At 42.2% G+C, this 21,429-nt stretch overlaps 1 protein-coding gene across 9 annotated transcripts in view; it reads right to left on the bottom strand.

Annotated features, from left to right (window-relative positions):
- Positions 1 to 21,429, bottom strand: part of pde1ca (phosphodiesterase 1C, calmodulin-dependent a) — a 185,245-nt gene that overhangs the window by 19,515 nt on the left and 144,301 nt on the right. For all 9 annotated transcript variants that reach the window (XM_052483326.1, XM_052483324.1, XM_052483325.1 and 6 more), the window contains 8 exons: positions 19,452 to 19,568; positions 18,826 to 18,966; positions 9,150 to 9,250; positions 8,575 to 8,703; positions 4,949 to 5,050; positions 2,062 to 2,182; positions 541 to 622; positions 25 to 145 (listed from right to left, as the gene is read on the bottom strand). In XM_052483326.1, coding sequence (XP_052339286.1) covers positions 25 to 145; positions 541 to 622; positions 2,062 to 2,182; positions 4,949 to 5,050; positions 8,575 to 8,703; positions 9,150 to 9,250; positions 18,826 to 18,966; positions 19,452 to 19,568 — 914 coding nt within the window. The remainder of the gene's footprint in view (positions 1 to 24; positions 146 to 540; positions 623 to 2,061; positions 2,183 to 4,948; positions 5,051 to 8,574; positions 8,704 to 9,149; positions 9,251 to 18,825; positions 18,967 to 19,451; positions 19,569 to 21,429) is intronic.

Here is a 21,429-nt window from a genome sequence, read left to right as displayed (position 1 = left end):
AGGTCAGTGTGTTGACAATGTCACCTGGAGCGTCGGAACCCAGCCAGGCCGGAACGAGACGCCTCGTCGATCAGTGGCGTCACAATCTTCTCTGTCATGTCTGAGAGGACTGTGAATGTGGGCTCCACGATGAAATCAATAAATCCTGAGGGAATGAGAGACATATAGAACCACTGAGATCTATCAATCTATCTATCTATCTATCTATCTATCTATCTATCTATCTATCTATCTATCTATCTATCTATCTATCTATCTATCTATCTATCTATGTATGTATGTATGTATGTATGTATGTATGTATGTATGTATCTATCTATCTATGTATCTATCTATCTATCTATCTATCTATCTATCTATCTATCTATCTATCTACAGTATGTATGTACAGTATGTATGTACAGTATGTATGTACAGTATGTATGTACAGTATGTATGTATGTATGTATGTATGTATGTTATCTATCTATCTATCTATCTATCTATCTATCTATCTATCTATCTATCTATCTATCTATCTATCTATCTACACTGACTCACCAATTTGAGACTGGGCCACCATGGTTGACTTTCGGTCACACAGAGGAGAGAAGGGCAGGCCCAGCTCTGCTTCTTTATCCCCCTGAGAACACAACATGACAACAGTGAACAGAGTCTTTATGTATGGAGGAATGAAGTCCCTCACAGCATAAGTGTACTTCATACCAAAGAGATTGGGTAGAGGTATGCTTTCCACAATTCCAGTAAGTTTCCCAAAATTACCAGGTTTTCCAGAAATCCCTGTTGGAAGATTTCCGGAGTCAGAAGGGAATAAGCAGTGAATCCGGAATTCTCTTACCATTACTTCTGGAATACTTGGTAATTTTGGGGAACTTTGCAACCCTAAGTAGAGGGTATTTATTACTGGCCTCAGCAGAGAAAAAACAACAACTTCTACCTCCCAGTACTGTTAGCTTCCCCTAAAAATCAACCTTGTCAGTTGGGCTGAACAGAACAACATCAAAGGAGCCAATTTAAGAAAAGGAAATCTATGTATGGTAAAAAAATAAATATTGGTATGTCCTGGTCATTCATTATATTTGACATTTCTATTAATATGATTAGTGGAGCAGCACCTGGGAATGAACTGATTACATTTCACCATGGCTTCGTTCCAAATAGCACCCTCCTGTTCCCTATGGAGTGCACAACTTTTGATCAGAGGCCTATGGGACGCAGCAATTTTTCAAATTCTAGAAAGAGACCACATTCTACCGGCTAATTTCATTTTCACAGAACAGAGTGTGGTATTAATTAGCATGTAATGGTAATGTGGAGGATATCCCTACTTTAAAATCACACCTAATAAAAAATTGGGATCGGATTCTCTGTTGGTTGACTCCGGGTAAATTTCTTCATGCCCTTGTTAATATCCAATGCAATTTTATAATGTATTCCATTTTTTAAAATATATTTAGAATTTTCAAGAACAGCTATATTACTCATTGTCACTTTATATTCATAATGATGACAGATGTAATTTATGCAATTCATAAAGAGTAATATCCTCCTTTTGTTTAAAGAAATTGGATCCTTGTGAAATACCTTGTGAAATTACTGTCCAATATCTCTTATAAATAATGACTCGACAATGTGACATTCAGAAGTGCAGATTTTTCACGTTTCACTATTTGGAGATCTGCTTCTTGTCTTGCGAGAGGAGTGGTAGTCTAACATCATATTCATGGGATTAGTGTTGAGCAAGGAAGGAATGAAAACCAGACTGAATAGGATTAAAATAGTGGGATCATCACACTGTTTTATTTGGGAAGGTAGTAGGATTAGGAAGATGCCAGCACTACGTATCAGACTTGGTACACTGGACCTTGTGCCACAACTATCTGACCAGGGTCCACATTCATGAAGTATCTCAGAGTAGGAGTGCTGATCTTGGATCAGGTACCTCTGATCTATATCAGCATTCTTAATGGGGCCCAAGTGGTGGTTAGGGTTTAGGGTGAGGTTTTAGGTGTTACGGGTCAGGGGTTAGAGATCTGGGTTAAGGGGTTAGTATAGACTGACCTGTCTGAAAAACTCTTCCAGGAGTGATGTGGTCCACCTGTGGTGCAGATCCCAGTTCTTGGCCGGGTGGCTGATGTCAGCTGTGTGCAAAATCAGTGATAAGGCCTTGGGCTTGAGAATCCTACAAAGGAAAACAGTGTAGAGCAAATTACATCAAATCAAACTTTGTCACATGCGCCAAATACAACAGACCTTACCGTGAAATGCTTACTTACAAGCCCTTAACCAACAATGCAGTTCAAGAAAGGGTTTAAGAAAATATTTACCAAATACACAAAGTAAAAAACAATAAAAGTAACACAATAAAATAACAATAACTAGGCCATAGACAGGGGGTACCAGTACCGAGTCAAAGTGCAGGGATACAGGTTAGTCAAGGTAATTTGTACATGTAGGTAAGGATAAAGTGACTATGCATAGATAATAAACAGTGAGTAGCAGCAGTGTAAAAACAAATGTGGGGGTCAATGTAAATAATCCAGGTGGCCATTTGATTAATTGTTCAGCCGTGTTATGGCTTGGGGGTAGAAGCTGTTAAAGAGCCTTTTGGTCCTAGACTTGGCGCTCCGGTACTGCTTGCCGTGAGGTAGCAGAGAGAACAGTCTGACTTGGGTGACTGGAGTCTTTGACCATTTTTTGGACTTTCCTCTAGTATATTGGTCCTGGATGGCAGAAAGCTTGGCCCCAGTGATGCAGTGGGCCGCAGTCATGGGTGAACAGGGAGTACAGGAAGGGACTGTTGTTGCCTACCCTTACCACCTGGGGGCGGCCCATTAGGAAGTCCAGGATCCAGTTGCAGAGGGAGGTGTTTAGTCCCAGGGTCTTTAGCTTAGTGATACGCTTTGTGGGCGCTATGGTGTTGAACGCTGAGCTGTAGTCAATGAATAGCATTCTCACATAGGTGTCCTTTTGTCCAGGTTGGAAAGGGCAGTGTGGAGTGCAATTGAGATGACATCATCTGTTGGCACGGTATGCAAATTGGAGTGCATCTAGGGTATTCGGGATGATGCTGTTGATGTGAGCCATAACCAGCCTTTCAAAGCGCTTCATGGCTCCCGACGTAAGTGCTAACGGTAATAATTTAGGCAGGTTACCTTCACTTCCTTGGGCACAGGGACTGTGGTGGTCTGCTTGAAACATATAGGTATTACAAACTTCGTCAGGGAGAGGTTGAAAATGTCAATGAAGACACTTGCCAGTTGGTCCACGTATGCTTTGAGTACATGTCCTGGTAATAAGTCTGGCCCCGTGGCTTTGTGAATGTTGACCTGTTTAAAGGTCTTGCTCACATTGGCTGCCGAGAGCGTTATCACACAGTCGTCCGGAACAGCTGGTGCTCTCATGCATGCTTCAGTGTTGCCTGCCTCAGGGCATTTAGCTTGTCTGGTAGGCTTGCATTACTGGGCAGCTCGCAGCTGGGCTTCCCTCTGTAGTCCGTAATAGTTTTCAAGCCCTGCCACATCTGACGAGCATCAGAGCTGGTGTAGTAGGATTCAATCTTAATCCTGTATTGACGCTTTGCCTGCTTGATGGTTCGTCGGAAGGCGTAGCGTGATTTTTTACAAGTGTCTGGATTAATGTTCCGATAGCTCGATGCGGATGTTGCCTGTAATCCATAGCTTCTGGTTGGGATATGTACGTACGGTCACTGTGGGGACGACGTCATCGATGACTGAGTTTGTATACTCCTCAATGCCATTGGATGAATCCTGGAACATATTCCTGTCTGTGCTAGCAAAACGGTCTTATAGCATCCGTGTCATCTGACCATTTTCGTATTGAGCGAGTCACTGGTACCTCCTGCTTTAGTTTTCGCTTGTAAGCAGGAATCAGGAGGATAGAATTATTAGTTGGCCTGCATTAAAGTCTCCAGCATCGGTTTGTGGTGGAATTTGGACGGCTACGAATAATATAGATGAGAACTCTCTTGGTAGATAGTGTTGTCTACAGCTTATCATAAGGTACTCTACCTCAGGCGAGCAATACCTTGAGACCTCTTTAATATTAGACATCGCGCACCAGCTGTTATTGACAAATAGACACACACCCCCGCTCCTCATCTTACCAGATGTAGCTTCTCTGTCCTGCCGATGCATGGAAAATCCCGCCAGCTCTATATTATCTGCGTCGTCGTTCAGCCACGACTCGATGAAACATAAGATATTACAGTTTTTATTTTCCTGTTGGTAGGATAGTCTTGATCGTATATCATCCATTTTGTTTCCCAGTGATTGCACATTGGCCAATAGAATGGATGGTAGTGGAGGTTTACTCACACTTGTATGAATTCTCAGAAGGCAGCCCGACCTCTGCCTAGTTTTTCCCCGTCTTTTCTTCACGCAAATGACTGGGATTTGGGCCCGTTCACGTCGGACTCGTTAAAGAAAAGCTCTTCGTCCAGTTCAAGGTGAGTAATCGTTGTTCTGATGTCCAGAAGTTATTTTCGTCATAAGAGATGGTAGCAGCAACATTATGTACAAAATAAGTAACAAACAACGCAAAAAAACTAACAGAATAGCACAGTTGGTTAGGAGCCCGTAAAACGGCAGCCATCCCTTCCGGCGTCATTCTTTTAACCAAGCAGCGAAGCAGAGAAGATTGCAAGGAACAAGTCCAGAGAGACTATAACAGAAGTCAACAGAAGTCTAAGAAAACAACAAACATGTCTCAGCAATATTGGTCTTTTGGATATTTGATCAGAGAGACAGCAGCTTGGGGTTATTGTATTTTTGGTATCAATTAGTGCATTTATGGTAGGGCAGGCTATGGTTTAGGACAAATGTGTGGGGAGTAATCTGAACTGGCACTATAGTCTACTATAGTGAACAGGATGCTATTTTAGATATATTGGTCTAGATAATTATAGAGCTAAATAAGAGTCACTCACGCCTCTGGCTGCTGGAGGAAGTTCTTCATGGCCTTGATCTGTTGGAAGTGACAGGACATGTCCGTGGCCAGGACCATTTCTACCACCAGCGCCCGTAGCTCTCTATGAGAGGGGGAGACATACAGACATTTTAGAGAGAGGATCAGACAGACAGACAGACAGACAGATGGACAGACTTGGTAGAGGTAGATAAAAGAGAGGATCAGACAGACAGGTTAGAGAGAGGAGAGGAGCAGACAGACAGGTTAGAGGTAGCTTAGAGAGAGGAGCAGACAGACAGGTTAGAGGTAGGTTAGAGAGAGGAGCAGACAGACAGGTTAGAGGTAGGTTAGAGAGAGGAGCAGACAGACAGGTTAGAGGTAGGTTCGAGAAAGGAGCAGACAGACAGGTTAGAGGTAGGTTAGAGAGAGGAGTGGACAGACAGGTTAGAGGTAGGTTTGAGAGAGGATCACACAAACAGGTTAGAGGTAGTTTAGAGAGAGGAGCAGACAGACAGGTTAGAGGTAGCTTAGAGAGAGGAGCAGACAGACAGGTTAGAGGTAGGTTCGAGAGAGGAGCAGACAGACAAGTTAGAGGTAGCTTAGAGAGAGGAGTGGACAGACAGACAGGTTAGAGGTAGGTTAGATAGAGGAGCAGACAGACAGGTTAGAGGTAGGTTCGAGAGAGGAGCAGACAGACAAGTTAGAGGTAGCTTAGAGAGAGGAGTGGACAGACAGACAGGTTAGAGGTAGGTTAGATAGAGGAGTGGACAGACAGGTTATAGGTAGGTTAGAGAGAGGAGCAGACACACAGGTTAAAGGTAGGTTAGAGAGAGGAGTGGACAGACAGACAGGTTAGAGGTAGGTTAGAGAGAGGAGCAGACAGACAGGTTAGAGGTAGGTTCGAGAGGGGAGCAGACAGACAGGTTAGAGGTAACATAGAGAGAGGAGCAGACAGACAGGTTAGAGGTAGCTTAGAGAGAGGAGCAGACAGACAGGTTAGAGGTAGCTTAGAGAGAGGAGCAGACAGACAGTTTAGAGGTAGCTTAGAGAGAGGAGCAGACAGACAGGTTAGAGGTAGCTTAGAGAGAGGAGCAGACAGACAGTTTAGAGGTAGCTTAGAGAGAGGAGCAGACAGACAGGTTAGAGGTAGGTTAGAGAGAGGAGCAGACAGACAGGTTAGAGGTAGGTTAGAGAGAGGAGCGGACAGACAGGTTAGAGGTAGCTTAGAGAGAGGAGCAGACAGACAGGTTAGAGGTAGGTTAGAGAGAGGAGTGGACAGACAGGTTAGAGGTAGGTTAGAGAGAGGAGTGGACAGACAGGTTAGAGGTAGGTTAGAGAGAGGAGTGGACAGACAGGTTAGAGGTAGGTTAGAGAGAGGAGTGGACAGACAGGTTAGAGGTAGGTTAGAGAGAGGAGTGGACAGACAGGTTAGAGGTAGGTTAGAGAGAGGAGTGGACAGACAGGTTAGAGGTAGGTTAGAGAGAGGAGTGGACAGACAGGTTAGAGGTAGGTTAGAGAGAGGATGAGGCAGACAGGTGAGAGGTAGGTTAGAGAGAGGAGTGGACAGACAGGTTAGAGGTAGGTTAGAGAGAGGAGTGGACAGACAGGTTAGAGGTAGGTTAGAGAGAGGAGTGGACAGACAGGTTAGAGGTAGGTTAGAGAGAGGATGAGGCAGACAGGTGAGAGGTACATTAGGGAGAGGAGTGGACAAACAGGTTAGAGGTAGGTTAGAGAGAGGAGTGGACAGACAGGTTAGAGGTAGGTTAGAGAGAGGAGTGGACAGCCAGGTTAGAGGTAGGTTAGAGAGAGAAGCAGGCCGTGTCTGTGGCCAACACCATCTCAACCACCCAGGCACGTACACAGATAATGCTCTACCTGTGCAGAGCACCTGCCCCTTTGCACTTCAAGTCTCCAAAGTGCTCTTTTGTATGTTGGTATAATTTCCCCAAAACAATTTTGTCGTTGTTTTTCTGATCTGAACCCGCTGCCTGCAAGTCGTCATTAAATGATCCCCCTGTGGCCCCCGGTCGAGTTCAGTGTACAGCTAGCTACATTCTTACAACCTAAAAGGGTTCTTCAGCTGTCTTCATGGGAGAACCTTTTGAAGTATCCTTTTTGGTTTGAGATATAGAACCCTTTTGGTTCCAGGTAGAACCCTTTTGGGTTCCATGTAGAACCCTCTGTGTAAAGGGTTCTACATGGAGCCCAAAAGAGTTCTACCTGCAACCAAAATGGGTTCTCCTTTGGGGACAGCCAAAGAACATTTTTGGAACCCTTTTTTCTAAGAGTGTACCTAGCTAGTTTGAATATCAATACCACTGCCACAGCAGCATAATTGAGCAGTTTAACAACGTGAGTGACCTGCTAACATGCTGATTTACATAATCAAATCCAGTCTGGTTGGCTGATAGGCTTACGTGCAGCAGAGACACAGAAGGAGAGAAGAGGCTGCATCACCAACCCTCAGACTCAACTCCATCCCTTCAGCCGGGATAGATGTGTCAGGGAGGGAAGGAGCAACACAGGTCGTCTTCAGCTAGCTCGCCACCATATAATGATAGCGTACTAAAATAACCACACAAGCCACTTGCCAGTCAGCCATATATCATGAATATGAAATAGTGTATGTTCATCGTCATCATAATGTTTTATGACGATAAATGATTTGCAAAACAAAATACACATTTGAATTATGTTAAGCAAAGCATGTAGCTAGTAGATCTGTGTTACATGACTATAGAGTTATTATGAAATATGTCATTACTTTTAAATGACATAATTATGAAATTAAACTATGAAGTTAAAAGATTAGGGATATTAGATTGTGAAGTTATTATTTAAGAGCATTGGTGATAAATCACAATCTGTAAAAAAAGTTAAAAAATTAAAAAGAAGGCTAATCTAGTAATCTAGCTAGCTAGCCATTTTGTTAACTGTAGCATATGGTAGCCTAATTAGTCTGCTTGCTAACATTATCAGTCATCATCAGTGATCACCATGCTTTCTTTACTGGCTTATTTAGAGAATGGTAGGCTATAGTAAAGCAATATAGGTTATAGTAATTGTTGGCTACAGTATTTCTCACAATATTCTATTCCTTTGCTCTCATTACTATCCTATTTAGAGATAGTATAGAGCAGAATATATATTCCTGAAGTGAGCTCCAACCTCCCTGCTCCTCAAAACTTCTTCCACTGGATCAAATCTTCAGAGAGTATAGGATGTACATGATAGAGGCAGCAAATGGTGTTGGGTTGGAAATAGTAAAGGTAGGCTACAGTATTTCTTACAATCTTCTATTTTGAATGGAATTCTGTTGGTTATTGTGAATAAGGGCAACCTTCAATGCAGTCCAAAATAGTTTTGCAAAATACTTTACTCATCAGATTGTGCTGCTTTACCCTCTTCTCAATGACACACGTAATGCATGTTAACCACATCTTAGCAGATGATACAACAATAACGTCTATTTTGCCAATTGTTTTTATGTAATCAAATAATCAAACAAATCATTTCTCAACAAGTCTCTGACCGCGGTTGTGAGAGTTGTGCCCCTTTTTTTTGTGTTTGAGCACATGCCACCCAAAAGGTATGTGCACGGCCTTGCTTACCACCAGGGTCCAGAACTCTCTGAGTCTCGCCTACCTCCAGTCGTCTTTGGACAGGTTGAGGAGGATGTTCATCTCGTCATCGTCCTGTAGGAGGCGGTAGGCAGCACTCACATGGTGGTTCTCCAGAACTGCACGGTCATTATACAAGATGGCTGTGCCTGACCTGAGACAACACAGTTAGGAGAGGGTAAACCATAGAAATAGGGAAAGTCCGTTCTAGGAATTATATTTCAATGTGTTAAATATAATGCACCTGCTCTAATCCGATACATGGTTTATTATCATCACATTTGAGTTGATCTATATGGTACTTGTAGCACTGTAGCTTCTATTGACCTGTTTTGCAATGAAAACTCATATCTAAAGAAATGTCAGAGAGTTTTGCGATGAATTAGAACTTGTTGTGCTTTGAGGATTAGGCTCAACAATGGTCGCCGTCACGAGGCAGAGGAGGAATTAGAATAGAACTGCCATTCACGGTTTTTAATCATCCCCTCTCTAAATGCATAACAATGAGTTCCCATCCCTGTTTCGCTGCCCCAGTCTGTTTTCTCTCCCCTTACTGAGTGCTATTTTTCTGCCTGTGTTACGGCTGTCATAGTATATTACCTGGTCTGGATATGGAAGTTGTTAGTGGTCCCTGTGTGTTCGTAATCATGGACCGCAGCAGCAAAGATCATGGCAAAGATCTCCAGCTCAGTCAGCCAGTTCTAGAGACGAGAGAGAGAAATAGAGAGAGAGAGAGAGAGAGAGAGAGAGAGAGAGAGAGAGAGAGAGAGAGAGAGAGAGAGAGAGAGGATACAATTTGTAGAACAAGGAACACAAGAGGTGATAAAGGCAATTTAGAGGAGAACAAACAACTTGAGGAAAAACATTTCAGAAGCTGATGCTGATGCATTGTAACGTTAATCATAAGTGACATGTTCACGTCGCCTGCTTGCCACACACCTTAGAAAAACGAATCTATGTAAGCTTCACAATCTTCCCCCAGTCAATACATAAAACCAGACAAAACAGTTTTTACTCTTCGAAGGGATACATCAGGATTTTGGCAATTAGGGCAATGACTGGAAGTCTGTGGGTGTTCACTAGCAGGCTAGCAGTTACTCATAGACATCCAGTCATTGCGCTAACGTTACTTAGCATTGGCTTGCGAAACTTCCTCTGATGTCCTTCAAACTGGACACAGAGGTATAACAATGGTATCCAGTGGCTCATCTGACTCTGGGGAAGTAGATAAAGGGCATCATTGCCAAAATCCCTAAGTATCCCTTTAATTGAATATTGAATATGTTTGCATATAGAGGCATCAGAGGAAGCTGGTAGAAGGAGCTATAGGAGGACAGGCTCATTGTAATGGATGGAATGGAATAAATGGAACGGTATCAAACGCATCAAACATACAGAATCCAGGTTTGACTCCATTCCATTAACTCCATTCCTGCCATTGAAATGAGCCTGTCCTCCTACATTATTTGATATCTAATGTCATAAATTAAATTGAGTACTTATTAAAGTTCCCTTCCCACAAAGCAACATTTTCTGCTAGGCTGTCCTGGTTCTGTAATACAAGAAGAATATTAGATTTGTTTCTCTCCCTGACTGTTTCCATTACTCCAAAATGTATGTTGAACAGAAGTAACAGTAGCAGTAATGTTGTTATATTTCTGTGATGAAATAGATTTTTTTTTAAAGGTTAGGGATGGGCTGGAGAATTGTAGTCACTCTCAGATTCATAAGGAAGATCTCAATGTCAAACTCCTTGCTTCCCCTCTCCTCATCTCCTTCTCAAAATCCATTAGATGAGAAAGCCAGAGGTCCCTCCCGTTTGACCTTCTCCCCCAATGGGTTTTCAGAAGAAGAGGAGGAGAGTGGATGCAAGGAGTATGTCATTTAGATTTTCCCATAGACAGAGCCATGGATGCAAGGCCTACCGTCCAACATATCCAAATAATAGTTTTAACACTAGAACCGCTAAAACAGTCATTTTGACAACTCATTAATTCATGTATTTATCAACCCCCATCCATCCTTGACTTTTCCAAAATAAGTCTATATATCGTTATATTATAAACAGAACAGAACCTCTACAGACAGTAGGGCCTGCTCCACTCATTCTCCCAAAAGTAGCCAGTTCATAATCACCCTGATAATTGCCTAGAAACTGAACCTAGACGATACCCAAATGAATTTCACACATGAAACGACAGATTAAATAAATGAAGTAAAGTATGATGGGGGAGAAAGGGGGGGAATGGGTGAGTTGATGTGTGAGAATAAGTGGAGAATCCATAATTATGTAATCACCAATTATGAATGAAGAAAAGGGTGGGCCATTCTATTGTGCTGGTATATTCAAATTATAATCTCAAAATGATATGTACCCTCTATCAGTCCAACAAATCCAAGCAGTCTTATCAGTCTACTTCAACCTACTTGTAGTACACAGTGAGAGCCTGCATAATTTACAATGGTAAGAAGACCAAGATGAATGGATGCACATGCTGCATTAGCGCTGCTACAATAGCTGAATGAAAACGACTCAGATGGTGGGGAATAAATTCATCATAACATGATGATTATTCTTCTGATTCTGTGCCTCAGCCTAAACCCCCGGAGGCCTAAAAAAAGCCAGAACTGTACGTTGCGCCATCACCAAATGAAACAGTGAGACAGGAAGGATGGGAAGGCACCGTTTGGGGAAAAGATCCAAATCGCACAGCAGGTGAGCGAGTGTTGGAAAATGTGGTGATGAGGCTTGTGGAACCTTACGTTGGCAAGGGGAGAAATGTCACCTTGGACTATTTCTTCACTTCACTGTCATGTAAGCAAATAAAAACACGCCTAGTCACCACCATGAACAAAGCGAGACGGGAGCTCCCTCTTCAAAACAAGGCACCGGCACAGCTGTTGTACTCCTAAAACGGCGGTGAAGAATGACAAGACAACACTCACACTATACCAATGCAAAGCAAGAAAGAATGTTTCTGTCAGGATCACCATGCATCCGACAATTGCCATCGACAGGGACACAATAAAGAGAACAACGGATCATATTTTGCACTACAACCAAAGGTATGGCAATATTACATAATATGCATCGCCAATATGCTGTAGATAAACTTATGCAATGCACTATGTTCTTCTGTATGACACATGTTGTTTTCCCTATGGGAAAATAATCCTAACGTTGTCTACTCTATTTTGTTTCATAAGTAGGTGGGGATGTTTTGGATCAGATGGCACCCTGGCCTGTTGCGGCGTTTTACAACATGCTTGATTTAGCTGTTATCAACACCCACTTCAACATGAGTCTAGCATACGGGCTACATGAGAGATATATGAGTGCCAAGGCAGCAACAAAGATTCCACGCGAGCCTTTGCGTGAGGCAAGATGCAGAAAGAACAGAAACCAAGACACCCGTGTCACCTACAAGCGATGTGTTTGTTTGAAGTGTGTCAAGAAAGTGAAAGTGGCATAGATTTGTGTTGACTGTTAGGACAAGGGATAACCGCTAAATGTAATCCAACTAATAGTTGCCACAAAGGCACTCCACAAATACTATTTATTGAACAGTTTGATTTTTGTGTTTATTTTAATTTTACAGTAACATAGACTAATGAAAATGCTATTTTGTTATTTGAATTGAAAAAAAATGCATTCTAATGTTACCTAACACTTTCGTGAACCCAACCAAATGATTATTTGAAGGATAGCATATGAAATGTATTAATTACACTTAGCAGGGGGGCCCTCTGAGGCCCAGCGGTTCTAATGTTAACCATGCTTTGAGGCATTTTTAGTGTTTGTTTACATTTACTTTGCTAACAAACATTGGAGTAAAACAAACTTCGATTTTGGATTTTGACTGGGTACATTTTTAGGTTATAATCTTCAATAATCAATAAGTATTTATTAAAAGTAAAAAATGATGTAGCAACTGCCGATCGCCCCTTTATCCTTCTTGTAAACTACAATTACTCTTCTCTTCTTACACTGTCCTTCATAGCTTTATTAACTCACACTTGCTTTTACATGATTTCATGCCTTAATATGCAGGCTCTATGCAGTAAAAGTTTATTTTACGGCATTTGTTGGCAATTTGAAATGAGTTTATGACAGAGACAGAGGCTTTATGGTTATTATGAATGTGCTGCATCCACATTTTGATAACAGTGATGATTCCAGCACCTCATAAACCCTGCTGACAGTTTTACAGGCTTTCCTGTGGACTTAAAGGTGTCAGAGAGAGAGAGCTCCAAAAACCAAGCTGTCAGTTCGGGCACCCAGCCAGGCTATGGCTCCTTCCCAAATGACATCCTATTCCCTTTGTAGTGCACTACTTTTTACAAGGGCACATAGGGCTCTGGTTAAAAGTATTGCACGACAGTATGTAAGGAATAGGGCACCATTTGGGACAAAATCTATGCCACCCCTGAGTGGGGATATACTAAAAAACAAATATGCTTTTGCCAGCACATTGATTGGACCAATGAGGATCCAATGGGGCAATGTGTAAGCGGCACATTTGGAATCAAACCAATGGGAATCCAACCGCTACAAGGGTGACTATGACATCTTTCACGGATCATAACCCTTGCCCCTCACATCATCATTCATACATCCACACATCATCAGCCATGAATCATCCGAAAGAACATGAAACAGTTACATATCACTGGGTGGTTAATGATCGGGCAGCAGGGAGGTGACAGAAATGAATACCCAACAGTCAGGAGAGATTAACTCAGGACCAGGATCAATGAAGTCTCAGTGGGGAGCATATCATGAGGTCAGAGAGAGAGCGAGGCGGGGAGAGAGAAAGCAACAACTTCCTGGACAAAACATTTCACTGTAATAGTAAAGGTGTAAACGTTGCAGTATATTTGCCTCTCAGCTTCCCTATCAAATTTAAAAAGCAGACAACCTAAGAAAATGAACAACTATGACAAACGGTTTGATGCAAAAACCTAAGAAAGAAACCGATCCAACCAAAAACATAGAGACCCAGAAAACAATACAGAAATACACTTCAGAAAAAGAAGTAACAGCATGCCAGAAATCAGCTCAATGTAATTGAAGAATCCATAGAATGTACCCACTTCTGAGAAATTTGGAACACACTAAACAAACAACACAAAGAGTTATTATCCAAAATGGAGATATATAGATAAACCAATTCTCCAATCTTTTTGGCCCTATAACAAAGAACAAACAGCAAAAACATATACATGATAAAATTCAAATCTTATAATCAACTATTAAAGTCTACAAGATCCCACTGGATTCTACAATTACATTCAATTAACTACAGGACAAAATACAAACCCTTACAACCCAAAAAGGCCTGTGGTGTTGATGGTATCCTAAATTAAATGATAAAATATGCAGACACAAATTCCAAGTGGCTATACTTAAACTTTTTAACATCATCCTCAGCTCTGGAATCTTCCCCAATATTTGGAACCAAGGACAGATCACCCCAATCCACAAAAGCGGAGACAAATTTGACCCCAATAACTACCGTGGCATATGTGTCAACAGCAAACTTAGTAAAAATCCTCTGTGTTACCATTAACAGCTGACTCTTACATTTCCTCAGTGAAAACAATGTACTGAGCAAATGTCAAATTGGATTTTTACCAAATTACCGTATGACAGACCACGTTTTCACCCTGCACACCCTAATTAACAAACAAACAAACCAAAATAAAGGCAAAGTCTTCTCATGCTTTGTTGATTTCAAATGTTTTTTTAAAACTCAATTTGGCATGAGGTTCTGCTATATAAATGGATGAAAAGCAGTGTTGGGAAAAAACATAGGCCATTATAAAAATACATGTACACAAACAACAAGTGTGCGGTTCAAATTGGCAAACAACAAACACATTTCTTTCCACAGGGACATGGAGTGAGACAGGGATGCAGCTTGAGCCTTAACATCAGCGCCACAGGTAACTTCCACAAAGCTGTGAAAAATCTGGGAGACAAGTATGCACACATGACTGTAAGTCGCTTTGGATAAAAGCGTCTGCTAAATGGCATATATTATTATTTATATTATAAGGCAAGAAGGGCCATCAAAAGGAACATACAATTTGACACACCTATTAGGATCTGGCTAAAAATACTTGAATCAGTTATAGAACCAATTGCCCTTTATTGTTGTGAGATCTGGAGTCCGCTCACCAACCAAGAATTCACAAAATAGGACTTACACCAAATTGAGACTGCATGCAGAATTCTGCAAAAATATCCTCAGTGTACTATGTAAAACACAAAATAATGCATGCAGAGCAGAATTTGGCCAGTACCCGCTAGTTATCAAAATCCATAACCTTCCATAACAAAGCCATCACCTACAGAGAAATATACCTGGAGAAGAGCCCCCGAAGCAAGCTGGTCCTGGGTCTCTCTTCGCAAACACAAACAGACACCACAGAGCCCCAGGACAGCAACACAATTAGACCCAACCAAATCATGAGAAAAGATAATTATTTGACAAATTGGAAATAATTAACAAAACAACAGAGCAAACTAGAATGCTTTTTGGCACTAAACAGAGAGGACACAGTGGCAGAATACCTGACCACTGTGACTGACCCAAAATTAAGGAAAGCTTTGACTATGTACAGATTCAGTAACCATAGCCTTGCTATTGAGAGAGGCCGCCGTAGGCAGACCTGGCTCTCAAGAGAAAACAGGCTATGTGCACACTGCCCACAAATGCAAGGGGAAATTGAGATGCACTTCCTAACCTCCTGGCAAATATATGACCATATTAGAGACACATATATCCCTCAGATTACACAGACCCACAAAGAATTCAAAAACAATTCAAATTTTCATAAACTCTTAAATCGATTGGGTGAAATACCACAGTGTGCAATCACAGCAGCAATATTTTTGACTTATTGCAACAAGAAAAAGGGAAACCAGTGAGGTCCTTCTGTAGCTCAGTTGGTAGAGCATGGCGCTTGTAACGCCAGGGTAGTGGGTTCGATTCCCGGGACCACCCATACGTAGAACGTATGCACACATGACTGTAAGTCGCTTTGGATAAAAGCGTCTGCTAAATGGCATATATTATTATTATATTAAGAACATCCACCATTGTAAATACAACTGATATTTATGTTGATTTATTTTCCCTTTATATTTTAACTAATTGCACATCATTACAACACTGTATATAGACATAATATTACATTGTTACAACACTGTATATAGACACAATATTACATTGTTACAACACTGTATATAGACATAATATTACATTGTTACAACACTGTATATAGACATAATATTACATTGTTACAACACTGTATATAGACATAATATTACATTGTTACAACACTGTATATAGACATAATATGACATTTGAAATGCCTCTATTCTTTTGGAACTTTTATGAGTTTAATGTTTACTGTTCATTTTGATAGTTTATTTCACCTTTGTCTATTATCTATTTCACTTGAGAGGGAGAGTAGGTAGAGGGAGAGCATTTAGAGAGAGAGACGGCAGAGGTGGGGATGAGAGAGAAAAAGAGATAGGTGAGTAAAAGAGAGGAGAGAGAGAGAGATCAGGATGAGGTCAGAGTGGATGGTGGTAGGGGTGGGGGGTGGGGGTCCATGGGGGAGGGGTTTACTTAATTCTCCATACTGGCCAATAATTATAGTGCCAATTCTGATCTAGCCATACATTCATACATTGTGCCTCTGGCCTGAGAGGATGGAAGTTCAATATTTAGCTAGATGTAGGCTAATAACTAGCTGGCTAATTGTTACCCATGAAAGGAAGCTAGGCTAGTGAGTAAGCATTTTAGCCAATTAGCCAACGATCTGGCCTTAAGGGCCATGTACCCTTATAATCTCCATCCGGAACAGCAGGAGGAGGACTGGCCACCCCTCAGAGCCTGGTTCCTCTCTAGGTTTCTTCCTAGGTTCCTGCCTTTCTAGGGAGTTTTTCCTGGCCACCGTGCTTCTACACCTGCATTGCTTGCTGTTTGGGGTTTTAGGCTGGGTTTCTGTACAGCACTTTGAGATATCAGCTGATGTACGAAGGGCTATATAAATACATTTGATTTGATTTGCTGTTTGGGGGTTTAGGCTGTGTTTCTGTATATGCACTTTGTGACATCTGCTGATGTAAAAATGACCTTATAAATACATCTGATTTGATTGATTCAGGACAACAAAAACTAAAAGCGTGCACTGTATGACAGTCAAAGACCGTTTCAGCAACATGAAAGAGAGGAGGATGGCATTGGAGCTTCTCTACAAGTAGGGTGATTCAATATGTTTTTTTCTACACACACACACACACACACACACACACACACACACACACACACACACACACACACACACACACACACACACACACACACACACACACACACACACACACACACACACACACACACACACACACACACACACACACACACAGAAATCAGTGCTATGGACAGTCATATGATATTTAGATTACGTAGAATTTTGGGGGGGAATCTTTTAGTTGTCACTGTATTAGACTAAACATAGCTTATTGAATTACGTTGAGATGTTGAAGTTGAAATGGTGCTGGAATAGAGGATGCAGCTCCTATTTTCTTTGCGACTTGCAGTGACTCTCCAGTGTTTTAAATCAATAGTTGTTTAGTAGCTCGAACATTTTGGAAAGATTAACTTGATTGACCATGCTGTATTAACTTGATTGACCATGCTGTATTAATTTGATTGACCATGCTGTATTAACTTGATTGACCATGCTGTATTAACTTGATTGACCATGCTGTATTAACTTGATTGACCATGCTGTATTAACTTGATTGACCATGCTGTATTAACTTGATTGACCATGCTGTATTAATTTGATTGACCATGCTGTATTAACTTGATTGACCATGCTGTATTAACTTGATTGACCATGCTGTATTAATTTGATTGATCATGCTGTATTAACTTGATTGACCATGCTGTATTAACTTGATTGACCATGCTGTATTAACTTGATTGACCATGCTGTATTAACTTGATTGACCATGCTGTATTAATTTGATTGATCATGCTGTATTAACTTGATTGACCATGCTGTATTAACTTGATTGACCATGCTGTATTAATTTGATTGATCATGCTGTATTAACTTGATTGACCATGCTGTATTAACTTGATTGACCATGCTGTATTAACTTGATTGACCATGCTGTATTAACTTGATTGACCATGCTGTAGGTCATGTAACTGTTAGTTACATGCAATATGCTTTGTGGACTTCACCGGACAGGTTGCTCCCCGGTTTTGTGATGAAACAAAGGTGTGGTTGAATTTATTGTGTTGTCTTATTGTCTCGGCCTATATATCACAGTAGCAAAGGACATGAACTAACAGGTTATAGAGCAAACAATGCAATTATCACAACACATACAGTAGGTTGTAATATGGCTTTTCTTTCCTGGCTTGGCTTCCCCAGTAATTTTACCCACGCACCGCTACTGTCATGGCCTGCAGGCAGGAGGGTGGCTGCTGACTGACTGCCTCTACGACATGGCCTGAAGGCAGGAGTAGCTGCTGACTGACTGTCTTTACAATATGGCCTGAAGGCAGGAGGGTAGCTGCTAACTGACTTACGATTTGGCCTGCAGGCAGGAGGGTGGCTGCTGACTGACTCTACGACATGGCCTGCAGGCAGGAGGGTGGCTGCTGACTGACTGACTCTACGACATGGCCTGCAGGCAGGAGGGTGGCTGCTGACTGACTCTACGACATGGCCTGAAGGCAGGAGTAGCTGCTGACTGACTGTCTTTACAATATGGCCTGAAGGCAGGAGGGTAGCTGCTAACTGACTTACGATTTGGCCTGCAGGCAGGAGGGTGGCTGCTGACTGACTCTACGACATGGCCTGCAGGCAGGAGGGTGGCTGCTGACTGACTGACTCTACGACATGGCCTGCAGGCAGGAGGGTGGCTGCTGACTGACTCTACGACATGGCCTGCAGGCAGGAGGGTGGTTGCTGACTGACTCTACGACATGGCCTGCAGGCAGGAGGGTGGCTGCTGACTGACTCTACGACATGGCCTGCAGGCAGGAGGGTGGCTGCTGACTGACTTCCTCCATGGCGTCATAAATACAGCTGATAGAGTGTGAGTCAGACTTAATCAAACAAGAATACTGCAGGTACCCTCCTGTGGACACACACACCTTAGGAGGCACACGCACACACACATGCACGCGCACGCATGTAAAGCAAGCAGACACACAAATGAAAATAAAATGTCTCTTACCACCATGCCTGTCTTCAATAATAGATAGTGTACTGTCTGAGTGACGTCTGCAGCATGCATCAAGTTATGGTAGGGATTCTTATGTTTGCTGTAGCCCACCTCCAAGGCTTCCACAAAGGACACCAGGGCAGAGATAGGGATCTGAACAACAAACGAAAACAACAGAACTCAGCCAGTGACCCGAGGGAAATCTCTCATTCTGGCTCTTACACAGCTTGGCTTTTCTCAGCTAAAAAGTTACTTCCTCTTATCGCCTCCTGTCCTTCATTGTAGCGATCTGAAATAGTTGACCAGCCTAATGATGAGCTTCAACCATATAGTGTTTTCACCAACTATTTTCCAATCAGTCAAGATGAAGGGGAGGAGGAGAGAGCATCTTTATTGAAGCAATTGATTCCCTTCTCCCTGAGCAAAAAATGTTAAATGGGTATTTGTTGCTATGCCTTTATCAACACAGACTTTGATATCCTTGTGATGCAGGTCCAGATAGTCATACAACCTCTGAGACCTTCTGATACAATGGAATTAAAATCGACTTAAAAGAATGTCGCTCATCAATGCCCACAGGGGGGGGTAGATAAGGGAGTGGGAGAGAATGAGATGCAGTCCAGTTCTGATCAGCTTACCTTGAAGCGATTGATGAGGTCATATCTTGTGAGCAGCTCGTAGAATATGAATTTCAACGCGTGGTCCCCACTCGCGTCATTCAGGGCAAACACGTCAAAAGACCACATGTCCACGTGCTGCGAGAGGGAGTCATTGTCAGAACAAGCATTGAAAGACTATATCAGATATGAATGTGTCTGTAAAGCAAATCATTGAGGAGGAGCAGGGAGGGAGTGTCTTATAAAAATGAAAATGGTGTGCATCTCATACATGTTATTTTCCTTTATATTGCTATATTCAAGTGTTATTTCACAATAAATGCACCTTATTGAAAGCCTGCATGACCATTTGAAAAGCATAGAGTCTAAATCAAAATACATTAATAAGTCTCAGAGGTAAGTAGGCATGTTTTTACATCAGACGTTATTTCTAGTTTGTTTGATGATACAGTATGTTACATGAATTTAAAGCCAGGGGTTGTTAGCAGTCATAACATGAACCTCAGTAATAACGAACAAGAACAGAATCCCCATGTACAGCTAAAGGTGAGTTATTACTACGATTATTCTCTCTCTCTACCTTACTCCCCCTTTCTCTCTCCATCACTCCCCATTCTCTCTCTCTCTCTCCTTCTATCCCCCATTGCCTCTCACTCCCTCTCTTTCCATCACTCCCCATTCTCTCTCCCGCCCTCACTCCCCCATCTCTCTCTCATTCTCTATACAACTCCCTCCCTCAATCCATCCCTCTCTCTCTCTTTCCAACAAAGTTCTGTGGAGTTCTTCTGGCATGGCTGGTACAGGGACCATTTGAATTACAACACATTAAAGATTTAAATCTTTAAATTGGACGTTTTTGCCTGCTCTCCATCTCTGTCTCCCGCCACTGGCTTACACAGCCTGCAGGCACACTGAAAGAGAGAGATGGAGATGGAGAGAGAAAGAGAGATGGGCTGGAGCGAGTGAGAAGGGCAGAGGGAGAAAGAGAGAGAGGAACTGAGAGAGAGAGAGAGAGAGAGAGAGAGAGAGAGAGAGAGAGAGAGAGAGAGAGAGAGAGAGAGAGAGAGAGAGAGAGAGAGAGAGAGAGAAACTGAGAGAGAGAGAGAGAGAGAGAGAGAGAGAGAAACTGAGAGAGAGAGAGAGAGAGAGAGAGAGAGAGGGGCGAGAGAGAGAGAGAGAGAGAGAGAGAGAGAGAGAGAGAGAGAGAGAGAGAGGGCGAGAGAGAGAGAGAGAGAGAGAGAGAGAGAGAGAGAGAGAGAGAGAGAGAGAGAGAAGGGCGCGAGAGAGAGAGAGAGAGAGAGAGAGAGAGAGAGAGAGAGAGAGAGAGAGAGAGAGGAAGAAAGTGGGCTCAAAGATGACTAAGCCAAGTTGTCCAGTCTCTGTGTGAATCAACCAATGACAGGTCAGGACAGCAGGCTGAATACAGAAGGAAGTGGGGTAAGTAGCCAACAGAGCTTTTCATTTCAACACTGTGTTATTTAGCAGTTTTAGAGTAGAATCAGAAGAAAATAGCTCTGTGAGATAGCTGGAAGAAATCTAATAACAGTCAAGCCAGCCAGTGAAGGATTCATAAGGTGAGGCATGATGATATCACATCATTGGTAAGGATTGTTGCCAGCCGGGGGCGGCCTGGGACAAGAGTTTGGTCCTGGCATTTTATCCACACAAGCCCACATCACTGCACGCGCTTCCAAGTCTGTTAAAATAGGACTACAGATGTAATTGTATTTTATACCCATGTATTGATCCAACAGTAAATGTTATTTCCAAACAAGAAACGTTGCAGTTGTTGGCACGGCACTCCATATCTCAAAGCCATATCAAATATCTTGGTTGTAAAATACATAGTTGCTATTGAGCTGAATATTGAGTGTTGAGAAAGAAAAATGCCTACAGGAAGCTGAGACCTTCCTCTCTCCAGCAGGGACAAGGGGACGAAGCTCCCAAAGCTGTGTTTTTCCATCAATTGCATTTTGAAATTATATGATCAGAACACATC

This window comes from Oncorhynchus keta, chromosome 28 (genome assembly GCF_023373465.1).
Source record: "Oncorhynchus keta strain PuntledgeMale-10-30-2019 chromosome 28, Oket_V2, whole genome shotgun sequence".
NCBI classification, from domain to species: Eukaryota; Metazoa; Chordata; class Actinopteri; order Salmoniformes; family Salmonidae; genus Oncorhynchus; species Oncorhynchus keta.
Note: the sequence above shows the minus strand (reverse complement) of the source record. Positions and strands in the feature narration are given on the sequence as shown.